At 46.1% G+C, this 14,808-nt stretch overlaps 1 protein-coding gene and 1 long non-coding RNA gene across 4 annotated transcripts in view; one reads left to right on the forward strand and one right to left on the reverse strand.

The window, feature by feature from the left end:
• Positions 1-590: 590 nt before the first annotated feature.
• Positions 591-10,174, forward strand: LOC120097916 (uncharacterized). The gene is made up of 3 exons (XR_005495811.2): positions 591-1,784; positions 3,769-4,043; positions 4,856-10,174. It is a non-coding gene; the product is annotated as an uncharacterized LOC120097916 (long non-coding RNA).
• The window catches only part of Sephs1 (selenophosphate synthetase 1), a 32,408-nt gene continuing 25,285 nt past the window's right edge, over positions 7,686-14,808 (reverse strand). For all 3 annotated transcript variants that reach the window (NM_001104630.1, XM_006254266.5, XM_039095541.2), the window contains 2 exons: positions 12,567-12,779; positions 7,686-11,602 (listed from right to left, as the gene is read on the reverse strand). In NM_001104630.1, coding sequence (NP_001098100.1) covers positions 11,388-11,602; positions 12,567-12,779 — 428 coding nt within the window. In that variant the 3' untranslated portion in view covers positions 7,686-11,387. The remainder of the gene's footprint in view (positions 11,603-12,566; positions 12,780-14,808) is intronic.

The raw sequence follows: 14,808 nt of genomic DNA on the forward strand, positions 1-14,808 counted from the left end.
GACATTTGATTTAGCGTGAATCTATCCTAAAATATTAGAAAGTTTGGCCGTTAGTTTTTAAGACGTATGATTCACACAATCTAGTATAATTTATGTTACGAGAGAGAGAGAGAGAGAGAGAGAGAGAGAGAGAGAGAGAGAGAGAGAGAGTGTTTGCGTTCTTGTTTGTGAAGATTAGAGAAACAATCTTCGGGGAAATTGAGTCTCATCCACTACCTGCGTTTTGGGGATCGAACTCGGATGGTCAGGTTTGTTCGGCAAGATGTGTTAACCTCTGTGTATCTCACCAGCCAGAATAATATGTAAATTTCTTACATAGTTAAAAACTGTTTTCCTGGTATCTTTGAAATTCAGCCACTGCCCATAACCTTAATCTCTTTGTCTCTGGTCTCTTTATCTTAGAGAGTTATTTCTAGATTGCTTTGCCATAAACATGTTAGCTAATTTGGTGAGAGTGCCGTAGTCCAGGAGAGACAAGCTAGTAGCCAGGCTGCCCAGATTCATTCATTAGCCTGCCCTTTGGGCTTTGACCTTTGGGACAAGACTCCTGTTAGCTGAAGCTCCCAGGGCCCGCAGACTCCTTTGCTAACTCCTAACCTCCAGCCTGAGTAACCTGGTGGGAGGAGGCTCTGTCTGCGAGAGACAAGCTTACGTGGCCCGCAGTTTAAAAGCAGAACTGACTGCATCTTTTTTTCCACTTGGGAAATAGGTGTCCTCTTACTGCCCTCACCTGGTGCACAGTGGGAACTGCAGGGAGAAGGAAGAAAACAAAACTAAAGTCGTCTGAATTCGGGTCACCTCTAGCAGAAGTGAAAGCTCTGAGGATTGGCTGGTTTCTCTGACTAGCAGAGAAAATTACCGGTTTGGGGGTCTGTCTTAGGGTTTCCATTGCTGCAATGAAACCATGACCAGAAGATCAAGTTGGAGAGGAAAGGGTTTATTCGGCTTACATTTTTACCGCACTGTTCGTTCTTCGTTAAGGGAAGTCAGGACAAGAACTCAAAACAGGGCAGGATCCTGGAGGCAGGAGCTGATGCACAGGACATGACAGGTGCTGCTTCCTGGTTTGCTCCCCATGGCTTGCTCAGCCTGCTTTCTTCTAGAACCTACGGCCACCAGCCCAGGGGTAGCACCACCCACCATGGGCTGGGCCTTCCCCATCCATCACTAGTTAAGAAAATGCCTTCCATCTGGATTTTTTTTTTCTTTTTCTTTTTCTTTTTCTTTTCTTTTCTTTTTTTTGGAGCTGGGGACCGAACCCAGGCCATCTGGATCTTCTGAAGGCATTTTCTCCATTGAGATTCCCTCCTGTCAGCTGACTTTAATCTGCGTTAAACTGACATAAGACTGGCCAGCACAGGGCAAAAGATCATGCCATATGAGACAGAATTTCTCCTGCCTCTGTGTGTGTAATGTTTCCTTTTTTCTTTCTTTCTTTCTTTCTTTTTTTTTTTTTTTTTTTTTCGGAGCTGGGGACTGAACCCAGGGCTTTGCGCTTACTAGACAAGCGCTCTACCATTGAGCTAAATCCCCAACCCGTGTGTAATGTTTCCTAACCTGTAGTTACAGGGCTTAGAACCCAGAACCCCATGAGGTGCAAGAAACCTAGCGGTAAGCTGTCTCATCTAAACCAACCCATTTGTTTTGTTTTGCTCGGACTACTGAGATTTCCATGTTGCCCAATCTGGCCCAGGACTTCTGGAAGTGATCCTCCGACCTCATCCTCCAGAGAAGATGGGACAGTAGGAGGTGTGGATGTTTGTGAGGAACCACGTGGGTGCCAGGTACTGTGGTCTGGTCCTCCACAAGGGTAACATATCTTCTTAGCCACTGAGCCCTCCCCTTAACCCCGCTTTGCTAATTTGAAAACAGCTCTTATACCTGTTTTCTAACCAAGAAGTGATAAAGACAACTTTTAAAAAGTCAACTTCTAAAATGGTCTCAGAATAGTTTTCCCCAACTGCCGAAGTTAATGTGAATGACTTTTCCAATAACTCTATTTAAGCAGCTAACCACAGTAGAAACAAACAAGCAAAAAACCCACCCCAGATTAAATTCAAGAGTTATGCACACCTAAGAGAATTCAGTTCGCAATCTCTGGGGACACAGTTCAGGGGGTGAAGAGCTGCTGGTGTGCATGGAGTCCTGCATGCAGAAACTTGCTGTCCTGGAGCACACAGTAACCTTGGCACATGGTGAGGGTGGGGGATAGAAGCAGAAGGATCAGCAGTTCACTGTCATCCTTAGCTAAAGTGAATTAGAGGGCTGCCTGGGCTGCCTAAGACCCTCCCTGAAAAGGAGATGGGGGAGAAAGAGACTCTCACTATACAAATGAGAAATCGTCTGCAATATCAACTTCAAGTTGAAAATATCTGAGGATAAATCTGAATATGGGCAGGTGATCTGGTAGCAAGCTTTCTTTTTTTTTTTTGGTTCTTTTTTTTTCGGAGCTGGGGACCGAACCCAGGGCCTTGCGCTTCCTAGGCAAGCGCTCTACCACTGAGCTAAATCCCCAACCCCGCAAGCTTTCTTTTGCTATTCCTTTTCTGTAATAGGGTCTGACGATGTAGCTCAGGTTGGCCCAGAACTCACTATGTAGCTCAGGTTGGCTTCAGTCTTGTATCCACCCTTCTGTCTCAGAGTCCCGAGTGCTGGGTGTAAGTGTTTGCTACCTTGTCCAGCCTTAGTGGCAAGCTTTTATTGGTTCATGCTCGACTGAAGGGAGCCTGCTCACTTACTGTGACCTAGCCAGGCTTCACCTTTTCCATAGTACAACATCTAATGCTTCCAGGAAAAGCCAGCCCTGTCCTTCGACATCTGTCCCTTGTCTTGGCCAGTCAAGAATGGATCAGCAATCTTTCCGTCCTCCATGGTGGGCCTTGCCCGCCAGCATATAAGCGTGCTCTGTATTTCCTGTACCTTAAAAACCTTTCCATCAAGTTCCTGCTCAGGGATTACTCAAAAGTTCATAGAGATGATTTGTCCTGGGTCTGCGATGACTCAGCAGGGGACAGGTCCTTGCTGCCGAGCACAACAACGTGAGCCCCTGACCCCATGTTTTGGAAAGCGAGGACTAACTCCTCTACACTGTCTTCTGACCTTTGGGAACACAAACACACACACAATCAGCCAAAAAAAAATTTTTTTTGTAAAAAGAATAAGCATCTAAAGCAAAGAAAAATCCTCTGTAGCCAATCTTGAAAGAATTATAGATGTTTGTAGTCTTGGATTTCTCTCTCCTGACTTTCTGTAAAATGCAGAGGACTTCTGAACTCGTCCTGCTAATGAGCTGCTCTCTGCAAGGTCACCAGCAGCCACCATGTGATCCTCCAGGGGTTCGACCCCATTGCATTCCGTCCTATGTAATCCAGTGCATGCGGCCATGTGGAATAGGCCAGCAATGGCTTCCCTTCCTGTTCCCTCTCGCCTCCTTTCCTGACTGTCCTTTCCTCAGACTGAGATCTGTAGTCAGTCCTTTCACATCTTCTCTCTGTGAAAACATCTCCAGCCTCAGACCTTAAAGTTCACCCTTAAGGTGAAGGTCTCAAGTTTGTAACCTTATCTTGGACTGTTTAACTCCAGACTCTATGTGTACAAAGGCCTCTCCTTCTCCCTCTCTGTTTCTGTCTCTCTATCTCTCACTCTGTCTCTCCGTCTCTCTCTGTCTTTGTCTCTCTCTGTATCTCTGTGTCTCCCTCTTTGTCTCTGTCTCTGTCTCTCTCTCTTTTTTTTTTTATTTTTATTTTTTATTCTCTCATTTTGAAACAGGGTTCCCTGTAACTCATCTGTAGACCAGGCTGGTCCGGACCTCAGAGATCTGCCTGCCTCTGCCTCCCGAGTACTGGGGGGTCTAAGATGAACACCATCCCCGTCCCCTCCTTTGTGAGGGTTGTAGAGATCAACCTTGTGAAGGAAAAGTGGGATGAGAGAGAGGCTCCACAGGCTCTGGGGCTCCTTGAAAACTCCTGATCTACTGTACACGGCACTAAATCTAAGATGGCTCCCGGAACACCAGTGAGACAGCAAGAAGGAAGTGAGGCCAGGTTGGTGGCTGCCCCACCTCTTCACGGAAGTCCTAACAGCTGATGACCGCCCACCTCCTTCTGAGTTACCTCCTCAGGCAGAGCCTTCATGGGGGCGTGGTGATGATGTGGCCAGATACGATTGGCCAAGGATTTAGGGGCTTGGCTCAAACACTGCTTATAAGCTTATGCGCTGTGTAACAAACTCAGATCTGTACCCTGATGCTGGTCTCCCGAGGCTGAGTGCCAGGATTCATTGTGAGACTCGGTCACCTCTCACCCCATCCCAAGTTCTGTTCCCAGCCTCCTTCACCACTGAGATTTGGTTTTTGGTTTTTGTTTTGTTTTGTTTTTTAAATCCATTTTCCTCCCAGCCCCTGCTCTAGGAATAAAACTCTGAGACTAGTTATTTATTAATGAATGCCTGCGCCATAAGCTTTGGCTCATTCCCGTAACTTATTTAACCTATTCAAACTATTCTATGTCCACCACATGCTGAGTTACCTGCCCTCAGGTCCAGTGCTAATCTCTCTACTCTAACCTGAGGTCAGCCACCTGCTGATTTCCGTCCATTTCCTCAGCATTCCTGGGCAGATCTCTCCTTTCATTCTCTCCTGAGTTCATGCATGTGAACCACCACATCACTCGAATCTCCCTTTATTCTCTCGCTATTCCCAGAATCTTCTCTTCCTGCCAGTGTCCCGCCTCCTATTTTCTGCCTCAGCTCATTGGCCATAGGCTTTTTTATGGACAGGTGATGCTTCTAAGAGATTCTCTCTACAGAGATTTCTATCACATCCAAAGGAAACCTCTCGTTCTCTCTTTCTCTGTAGGTGCTGGGAACTGAACCTGAGTCCTCTCCAAGAGTAGCCAATGCTCTTAACCACTGAGCCACCTCTCTACCTTCCACCCGTTTTGAGACAAGATCTTCATGTAGCTTAGGTTGGTCTTGAACTCAGTATAAAGTTGAGAATGACCTTGAACTTCTGATTTTCCTGTTTCCACCTCCCAAGTCCTGAATTTACAGGCATGCACCATCATACCCAGTTCCAAGCTTGTGTTTTCAATGCTTCGCTCCCAGAGGTGACACTATATTAGGGGGCTGTGGAAACAGGAGGTGGGGCTAACTGGTGGTGAGCCCTTGAGGGTATACTATCTGTCTTAGGGTTTTATTGCTGTGAAGAGACATCAGCATGTAACTCTTATAAAGGAAAACATTTAATTTGGGGCTGGCTTATATTCTCAGAGGCTTATTCCTTTCATCACGGCGGGAAGCACGGCAGAGTGCAGGCAGACTTGGTGCTGGAGGAGCCGAGAGGTCTACGTCTTGATTCAGAGACCGCAGAAGGGGACTGTGAGCCACACTGGGTGTGGTTTGAGCATAGGAGACTTCAAAGCCCGCCCCCACAGTGACGCACTTCCTTCTACAAGGCTATACCTCCCAATGGTCTCACTCTCTAAGGGCCCAGCATTCAGACACGTGAGCCTATGGGGGCCGTACTAGACAGGTCCACTTTTCCATTACCTCTGGCGGGTGGCGGGCTAGAAGGAAGGTTAAAGCTTTTAAGAACCATCATTAAAAGTAGGTGTTTGGAAATTCTTAGCTACGGATGCATTCTTCACAGATGGTCTTATAGGAATTCTCTCTTATAGCACACGGTCCTTAGCTCATTTAAGCTGCACTCTATATAACTCGGATGTGTGCCTTTCCAAATACGGGCTGGTTGAGAATGGACTGTGTTGGGCACGGCTCTGCAGTCAGGAGAGCAGATGGATCTGTCTGCAAAACTCGAGGGCCCCTGTCACCAGCCCCTGTGCTATGCTGCTAATGGGTCTCGGTTCTAGTTTGATAAGAGGCCTGGGCCTTAGACTGTCAGACACAAGGACTACGCCAGCTGCATTAAATTATGGAGTAGCTCAGTTTCAGCAGGAAGTGGGTGGTTGGCGTTGTGGTTTGAATGCGACATATCCCCCATGGGCTCTGTTTGAACACCTGGTGGTGGATCCCGTACACTGCAGAGTGCTCCGCCAATAACCATACTCATACTTAGCCTACGCACCAGTCAGTTCTGACCTTCTGGCCATGGGACTAAGAACTACTTTTGTTTTTTAATCTCCGAAAGAAAATTTAAATCTATTCTTAGTGTGTGTATGTCCCGTCTAAAAGGATGAGGAAACCAGCAAGGAATGGTCAGGTCAAATCAGGATCAAATGGAACGTTAAACCCAGCTCCGTGCCCAGCATTGGAGCATGCGCAGTTAGAATGGAAGTTCCAACCCCACCAGCTTTTCAGGTGGGCTCTACTCCCTGCTTGCAGCTTCCCCTGGGATCACCATCTTCCGTCCCAGAGCTTCGTACGTCACCCCTAGGAACTGCCTGGAAGGTTTCTTACCCTGATGTAGTTTCTCGGCTTCCCAGGTCTTTCTTTGAAATCTAGTCGAAAGCTGTTCTACCCTTAACAATCTTAGACGTTTCTACACATTGCAAAGCCACAGCGTGAACGACACTGAGATTTTCTTGAGTTGCAGCCAGGTACTAGGGCTACAGTGACCTCAGAATTCCTGAATGGCTGAGTGTAGGCAGAAACAGTTTTCTTGTGTGTGTGTGTGGGGTGGGGGGCACGAGTTAAAATGTTTTCACCTTTGGGGCTGCAGTTGGGGCTTCTATAGTGTCTCCATCCAGGGTACTTGGCTTCTTCATACTGGTCCTGAGCTTGTCAGTAGCTGTAGTCTCCTTGACCCCTGTTCTAGGTTTGGCTGAGATAAACACCATGGACAAAAAGCAGCTTGGGGGAGGAGCGCATTTATTTCAGCGTCTGCTTCTGTCACATACATCAATGAAGGAAATCAGGGCAGGAGCCATGTTAGAATAAGGTGTACTCACTCATTCTTTGGTTTATACTTAGCTAGCCTTCTTTCACACCCCAGGACCACTGTCTTGGGAGCAGCATATGGAGGAGCAAGACAATCTGAATACCTGAATAGAGAATGATGTAACTGGGGCTGGAGAGATGGCTCAGTGGTTAAGAGCACCGGCTGCTCTTCAGAGGTCCTGAGTTCAATTCCCAGCAACCACATGGTGGCTCACAACCATCTGTAATGGGATCTGATGTCCTCTTCTGGTGTGTCTGAGGACAGACAGTTACTCATTAATAAGATAAGTAAATCTTAAATAATGATCATGATGATAATGATGATGATGGAGGATGTTGTACCTGAAAATACAGGTTAATTTTTACCCACCCCCACTAACCACATCAGCAGTCTGGCGATTCACTTATACAAGTCTCTCTTCCAATGATGTGTGTGCATGCATGTGGTTATTAGTATATAATATAGACTAGATATAAAACAAAAGGAGAGGTGGTAACACACTGGCAAACGTTTCTAGCACCTGTTCTGTTTTTAATTTCCTTATAAAAATGTTTTTAGGCTCACATTTTCAAAGTTATCAGGACTCTCTAAATGCTATAAGACTGGAAGCGGTTGCACGAGGCTGAACTGACTTGCAGAAGATGGTTGAAGGTCAATGAATTTTACGGCTTTTAAAACTGCCCAGGTAGCTGTATTATCGTCACATTTGAGAAGCATGCATTTCTGAATTTTTTTTCAAATTGCCGACTGTACTACAAACAAAAATTAGCACTTAGTAAACAGAGACATGGAAGTTCAAACTATTATAGTTTTATTTCCCAAAGTGAACCCAAACCCAGGAATATCTCCTAGACATCGAATTTTATATAATTTTGCTTTAGAACTGTGCAAAATATGCTGGGGTGATAAACATTACATTCTATATATTTCCACATACATGTTTTTATTCCTGAAATACAATAATGGAGGCTCCATCAGCCCTGACCCATGATCACATCGTAATTATAGTAAACTAGTGCCTTTTAAGCTTGTTTTCAACAAGTTTGGTTTTTACTGGTACTGTGGACTAAACCCGGGACCTTGTGAATGCTAGGCAAGTACTCTACAACTGAGCTGTACTCTCGGACTTTTCTTAATCCTTTGTGCTGGAGAGCAAAACAGGGCTTTATTGGGTAGCCCAGGCAGACTTTGAACGTGTGGTCCCCTTGCTTCAGCCTCCTGAGTATGGGATTACAGCCCTGTGTCATTGGGTCCAGCCCCATAGTTTGGCGGGCTTCATTACATGCTCTTCTTTCTCCTGAGCATTGAACTCCCTTTAAAGGCAGCACGACCTAGCAAGGCCCATCAACACCAAGAGTGCTGACATTTGAGGCCTATCAAGTACAGGAAAGTGCACAGACCTGTATACCCCATACTCACCAGACAGACCACAACCACTCTATTGCACGAGTTTGGCTTCCAGTGGTTCTTGATCATGTCTGAATGCCTAGAAATGCCCAAGTGACTTGACTCAGGGCTGGTCTAATCCACCCATTCCTGGTCTCATTCAAAGCACAACTTAAACAAAGGCAAATCATCAAATTGCAACAGGACTCTAGATTTTCACCGTGGTCTCTGGGGTTTCATGACTAGAATCCTTAATGTGGATTCTTAATGAGAACAGGATACGTGACTATTGGAAGCGAGTATGCTGTGTGAGCGCCTGGTCAGATGTGAGAATGAACATCTCAGGCAGGGTTGTGTGCATGCCCATCATCAGGTCTCGCAAACTCCTGCCTGTGCTAAGCGTCTGTAAAAATAAACCAGTATAGCTATTATTTCTGTTTCTACAGAATAAGACGAAGATCTAGAACTCTGACAACTAAATATTAATGTATTTATTGCTAGGTGCATAAGTACATTTGCCGCACAATGCAGGCCACTTTTCTTTGCACCTCTACATGGGTTCTGGAAGCGGATGGAACTCAGGCTTTTGAGACAAGCCACTGTACCCACTGAGCCATCTTACCAGCTCAGAACAATTTTAAAGGCAATGCTGGAAGATGCAAGGGGCTCGTTCACACATCAGAACAATGAAAACACTTCCACTTATTCATTACAACTCACGCGAAATTTGGAAGACTTGGAGGTTTCAAAATACTGAGCCAAAAAGAACAAGTATGTTATTGCTTCAACACAGCTGTGGAAACAACCCACTGAACTTCAATGTTCCTTTGTTCTATGAGAAGACTGGACACCAGCAGGGTCCAGGGTCTGTAGGAGCACTGTCCAGTGTGGATTTTAGAAGAGTGACCATTGGATAAATTGAGTTCCATGTAGACTTTGCCAAACTTACTAAACAATGACAGTCACTTGAGTCAAGAACTTTAGAGTCACACACACAGAGCACCACAGGAAATAAAAGGAATGGCTAAGACTAAAGGGATCCCTGACAGCCCCACTTGTTACACACATGCCCCAACATTCCTTTTGAGGTCAGCGGTTCTCAAGGTTTATTATGCAAAGCCCTAGAGGGGACATTCTCAAGATGGAGGACCTGGTTCCCTAGCCACAATTGACTCTGGGTCTTGGGGAAGGGCAGGAATGCCCCCACAAATGCCTGTGTGATTCTAGTTCATGGGTTTCTGAGCACCGTGATGCTAGTCAAGACAAGGGCTTTTCCTAGATCACAACTCCAAGGATCTTAAATCCCTGGCCTTTCCTCCTTACATGAATCTTTAAAGATGATTTGCTCAGGACATGAGCCATCTAATTTCCTCTCCACAGTCTTGCCACAAAAAAAGTAGCGGCTTTGGGGGACAGAATGTACAGTTAGCTCCAATTTCACCTACTGTTTAAGAAAAAACAAGACAGAAGTAAGTCCTACAGTAAGCTTTCTGCACTCAGAGGGTTCCAACACGTTTTATTTTGCAGATGACTGGTGCATACTTTCAAGGACCAACATCATATCATTTCCTATAGTGTCCAATTAGTGTCCTTCTGTGACAGCTTCCTCTCTGGGGCCAGACTCGGTGGTTCTGTTCCAGCTGTAGCGTGGCTCCCAGGGACACAAGCATGTGGCAGCCTCTTCCTTCTGGGCGCTCCATTGGTCCAGTGGTGGTTTCCTGGTGTTCCGTGTTGAGAAGGTTGGGTGAGTTTACAAAGCTTAGCTTTGGGGCCTGTTAGTAGGAAGCCCGTGAAACCTGAAGACTGGTGCTTTTTCTCTTTTGAAGACAGGCATTTGAGGACCCAGTGCCCTTGTGCTTAAAGACGGGAATCCCCCAGCTGCTTAACAGATAAGGAAGATAAGGAAGCCTGTTTTTAAGAAACACAGATAACACCTTTGTAGATTGCCTATTTGTTCTAGAACTACAAAATTTAATTCAAGAAAATATAGGTCCCATGAAAGACTTAAAAGTTTATAAAACTAAAATCTAGTTTCCCCAATAAATTGTATTTTAGGCAAAACCCTCCCAGATGCTTCTAAAATAATACTAAAAAGGGCATCTGATTATACAAGAGCAATTAAAAAAATTAAATATTTATTTGAATAACAACTTTTATGTTGGAGCTGCAACGTTGGCAATGCAGGTTTTTAACACAAATCACAAAATGCGTGCACAAAAAGGTACGGGCGCAAGGACAAAATGATGCTAAGAATTGGGCTAAAGAGCTGCTGATTTTAAACAAGAGGCCTGAAATCACTATACAAAATATAAAATGTATTAAACACTACCATCCACAGAACAGTCTTTAGTATTGATCATATTTAAAAATCATTTGCGAAGTAAATTAGATACTGAATTATAAATGAGTACTATACACGAAGCCCCTATCGAAGGCAGTTCCTTGTCGTGCTATAGAACTATGAACATTGCAGAAAGTATCCTTTCTCCTACGGTAAAGACCATCAACGGTTATTACTGCCAAGTCGTGCTTACCGTGCCAAGCAAAGCACCTGCCATCCTGAACCGAGTGGGCTACTGGGTGAAGAAATGCCCCCGAGGTATTAGACTCAACTTACAAACCAAACCCTCGAAGGAGCCTTGCAACCCTGACTACGGGAGGCCGTCACGTGACTTACCAATTCTGTCTTTCTAGAGTGTCAACCGAGACACTTGAAAACAGACCAGACTGATGTGATAGGTAGAATGAGAAGACAGACTGCTAGTGGTATTCCTCTCAGCAGTGCCTGTGGCAGAAAAGCACCTTTAGAGAGCGCCTGTGCGGCAAGAGATGCGCATCTAAAGATTCAAAATGAATCAACGGTATCGGATAACAATATCATTCTCAACTCAGAAGCTGCCTGGAGGTTGGGTGCATCTTCAGTTAATGTAACAGGAAAAGAAGGCCATGGATTTCATTTTATTAATTGCATCCACTCATAAAACGACCTAGGGTCACCAGCTGTGTAGACACAATGAGATTTGTTGTTCTTAGAGTCTTTAATTGAAGTGATGATAAAGGAAATAGATCTATGTAAAGACAAAATCAATAGCTATTTCTGTCTGGATTAGGAGGTGGCACCAGGTGTGGGATTCACGTTTTGCGTGGCTACTTGAGGTGCGACTTCAATAATCCGAGGTTTGTCGATGATTCTGGCTGTGCGGTTGCCCTTCTCTACAATCCCAATAATCCATGCTTGGTGGCCTTCGCCATATTTGGGGGACTTTATCTCTGCACAGAACCGAGCTGCTTGCTCACGCGGTAGGCAGATTAGCAGGCCTCCTGACAAAGAAAGAGAAGAGGTTACTCTTTGTGAGGCTCTGGGAGAGCAGGCGGCTTCCTGTGCCTCACCAATGCTTACACTGAGAGGCTGCTCCACTTTGGAAAGGAGTTAAACCACCCGCTGGTAAGCTCTTACTGTAACGAACCAGCTAATGTCAAACTGAAAACGGCCTCTGAGTCACACAGGACGGCACCTTCCACTCCACACGGGGAAACACCAGCAGAGGACAAGGCATGTGGAGTCAGAGTCACAGCTTCTACTCCGCATGAGGAGATACACACAAGAGAAGGCGCCTCTCGGTGTGCTCCCTGCATGGGCTCCTCACCTCACCAAGAAAGATGCTTTTAAACTTTACTTTAAACTCAAGACTCATGAGAGAGTCTTTCCTAGAAGATATCTGGCACTATGACTTAACTTTCTGCAAAACACAAAAACATACCAACTTCCATGCTGTTAACTGTGGGGCCATCCTCTCTAACCCCACACTATTCCAGTCTTAAAGAAAAGAAAGAAAACCCCTCTTTTTGTCTGAGACTAGATTTTAGCACACAGCTTGGGTGAAGTAATCCTCCTGCCTCTGCCTCTTGAACACTGGGACTACAAGCATGTGAAGACAGACCTGGCTTTTTTTTTTTGAGACTGACAAGGCCTTGCTATCTTGTAGAGGTTGGCCTCAGACTTGTAACCATCCTGCCTCTGCTTCCTGCGTAGTGGGGCATGCTGTGCTAAACACCAAATTTAAATGCTAAAACAAAACAAAACCCCACAGAACAAGCAAAGCAGCCTGTTGAATCTGTCTGTGTTGCTGGGAGTTCATGGTTAAGTTTCCAGAGAATGGAACAAAACCTGTCTTTCCTGAGCTCCACACTACTATTAAAAAGGAGAACACGGGACATTCATTCAAACTCCCAGCGGGATGGGCGTGGCTGCCAGGCTCTCCGGCCAGGAAACAGGTCTTTTTACCTGACGTCTCTGGGCAGGTCCCATGCATTAGGCCGAACATGTTTCCGCAGGCTTTGCTCACAGCGGCCATCTTGGCTAGCACGGGAAGATTGTGAATCACAAACGACACCTCGTTCCTCTGTTGCTTGGCCAGGTTCTGTGCATGGCCCAGAATCCCGAAGCCTGTGATATCAGTGGCTGCATGAGCATTGAACGTGTGCATGAGGCCTGCAGCTGAGAGAGGCAGAGGAATGACTTGAGAAAACCCACCTTTTGTCCACTCAAAATCTCTATAGGGGATACGGTACAAGAAAGCAGAGTGAGGACCTGGTACAGAGACCAGGGTCAAACGCTAGACACTGAGTTTCTACTGCAGCTTAAGCCACTCAGCCACGAGGAGCAGTTCTGTCAAGGCCAACTTCCCAGTAACTCAGAAGGCTGTGGAGAGGAATTGGTCTTCATGGAAGGAAACCTGACAAAGCCAACCTATGATCTACTAACGAGCTTAAAGAATGCCAGACTTAAAAGTCCCACTTCCCAGGTGATGAGATGACAGGCACTGTGCTGTACCAGGCCTTCAAGGCTCCTCCCTCAGACCAGGCTGGGTTTTCATATGGCCTACAGGAACATTCTGCAATAGTGTGTTTGATACAAGAGCCAACCTTGCATTTCACCATCAACCAGGACCCACAGTGTACCCGAGGACTCCCTGTGCTTATGACTGCTTCACGGCGCTCACGAGACTCAGCTTCGCTGCTCTGGCCTCGTGCCTGTTACTACCATTTCCTCCATCTCATCTTTTACTATCTCCAGGCTTCCCTTTGCAGAAAGGAAGGTCATGGCTTTCCAGACTGGCTTCTGTCACTTACAACATGCAAAAGGCTTTCCCAGGCTCCTTCACTGCGTGACAGCTGCCCTTTAAAACTGTTCAGTCACATTTCACCATCTGGATGTGCCATTTTATCTGTTCACCAACTGAGCAATCATCTGAGTACTAGCTTGGCAGTTGGGGGCAAAGGTACTGTGAACAGTGAGTGTAGACCGCTCTGTGACAATTCCTTTGGGGTAGCCAGGCACACCACTGTTAGGTCATACGATTAGCAGTGCGGTTAGCAGTGCTATAACACGTGGCCCAACTGCTGGAAAGTGGACGTGGGGTCCGCATTCCAACAAGAGTTCCTGTGGCTCCCCCGTTCGTATCAGCACTTGGTGCTGTCTGCCGGGCCTACAGGTTGGTATTCTGACAGGTGTGGAGTGACCCTCACTGTTTCAACGTGGGATTCTCTCAGGACATACAGTCCTGGGCATCTCTGAGTGTCTTAATGGCAGCACGTCTTCTTAGACAAGGCGTCGATTCAGTTCTGTTTTCACACTTAAGAACTTGTTATTAACTTCGGCCATGAGACCACAGTCAGCAAATGTTTTGCAAAGACTTTCTTCTTCTACACTGTGCTTTGACTTTTCTTGGGTGAACATGTATGTGTTCACATATGTATACACGTAGACACCAGAATCAACTGAGGGTATTGTTCCTCAGGTGCCATCCATCTAGCTTTTTGGTTTTAAAACATATTTTATTATTTTATGTTTATGGGCATTTGGGCTACTTTTGTGTGCCTGGTGCCTGCCATGGAGGCCTGAAGTGGGCATCTACCCGAGCTACAGACGGTGTGAGCTGCTGTGTCAGGAGCTGGAACTGAACCCAGAGCGGCCAATAGTGTTAACTTCTGAGCCATCTGTCTGGTCCTTCACCTCATCTTCTGAGATGCTGAGACCTGAGGCTCGCTGGTTGGAACAGGCTGGCAGGCAGCACGCTCTCAGCACTGGCGTTTCAGGGCACACCCCATAGCCAGTGTCTTATTTATGTGTATCCAGAGATTGGAGCCAAGGGCTGGCGACTGTGGAAGCACGTCCTCGACGGGGCTATTCCCCAAGCTCATCATCGCCTTACTGGGTGTACAATCTCGCCTAAGTACGGTCAACACCCGTCTCTTTCTTTCTTTCGGATGGTGTAAGACTTCTGGCTCATCTTTTTATCTAAGAAGCCACCTCCAAACCCGTTATCACCTCAGCTCTCTCTCCTTCTCTTGGAGGCCTAGAGTTCTTGGGCATCTTTAGATCTCTGTGAGTTTTAAGCTCTGTGAGTTACTTTTTAGGAAAGACAAAGGTATTTATCTTTGCAGATGGATATCCACTTGTTACAGCACCACTTGCTGAAAAGCCCACCTGGCCTTGGCTGGTCTGGCTCTGCTCCACTGCCAGA

This window comes from Rattus norvegicus, chromosome 17, assembly GCF_036323735.1.
Source record: "Rattus norvegicus strain BN/NHsdMcwi chromosome 17, GRCr8, whole genome shotgun sequence".
In the NCBI taxonomy this organism is placed as follows: domain Eukaryota; kingdom Metazoa; phylum Chordata; class Mammalia; order Rodentia; family Muridae; genus Rattus; species Rattus norvegicus.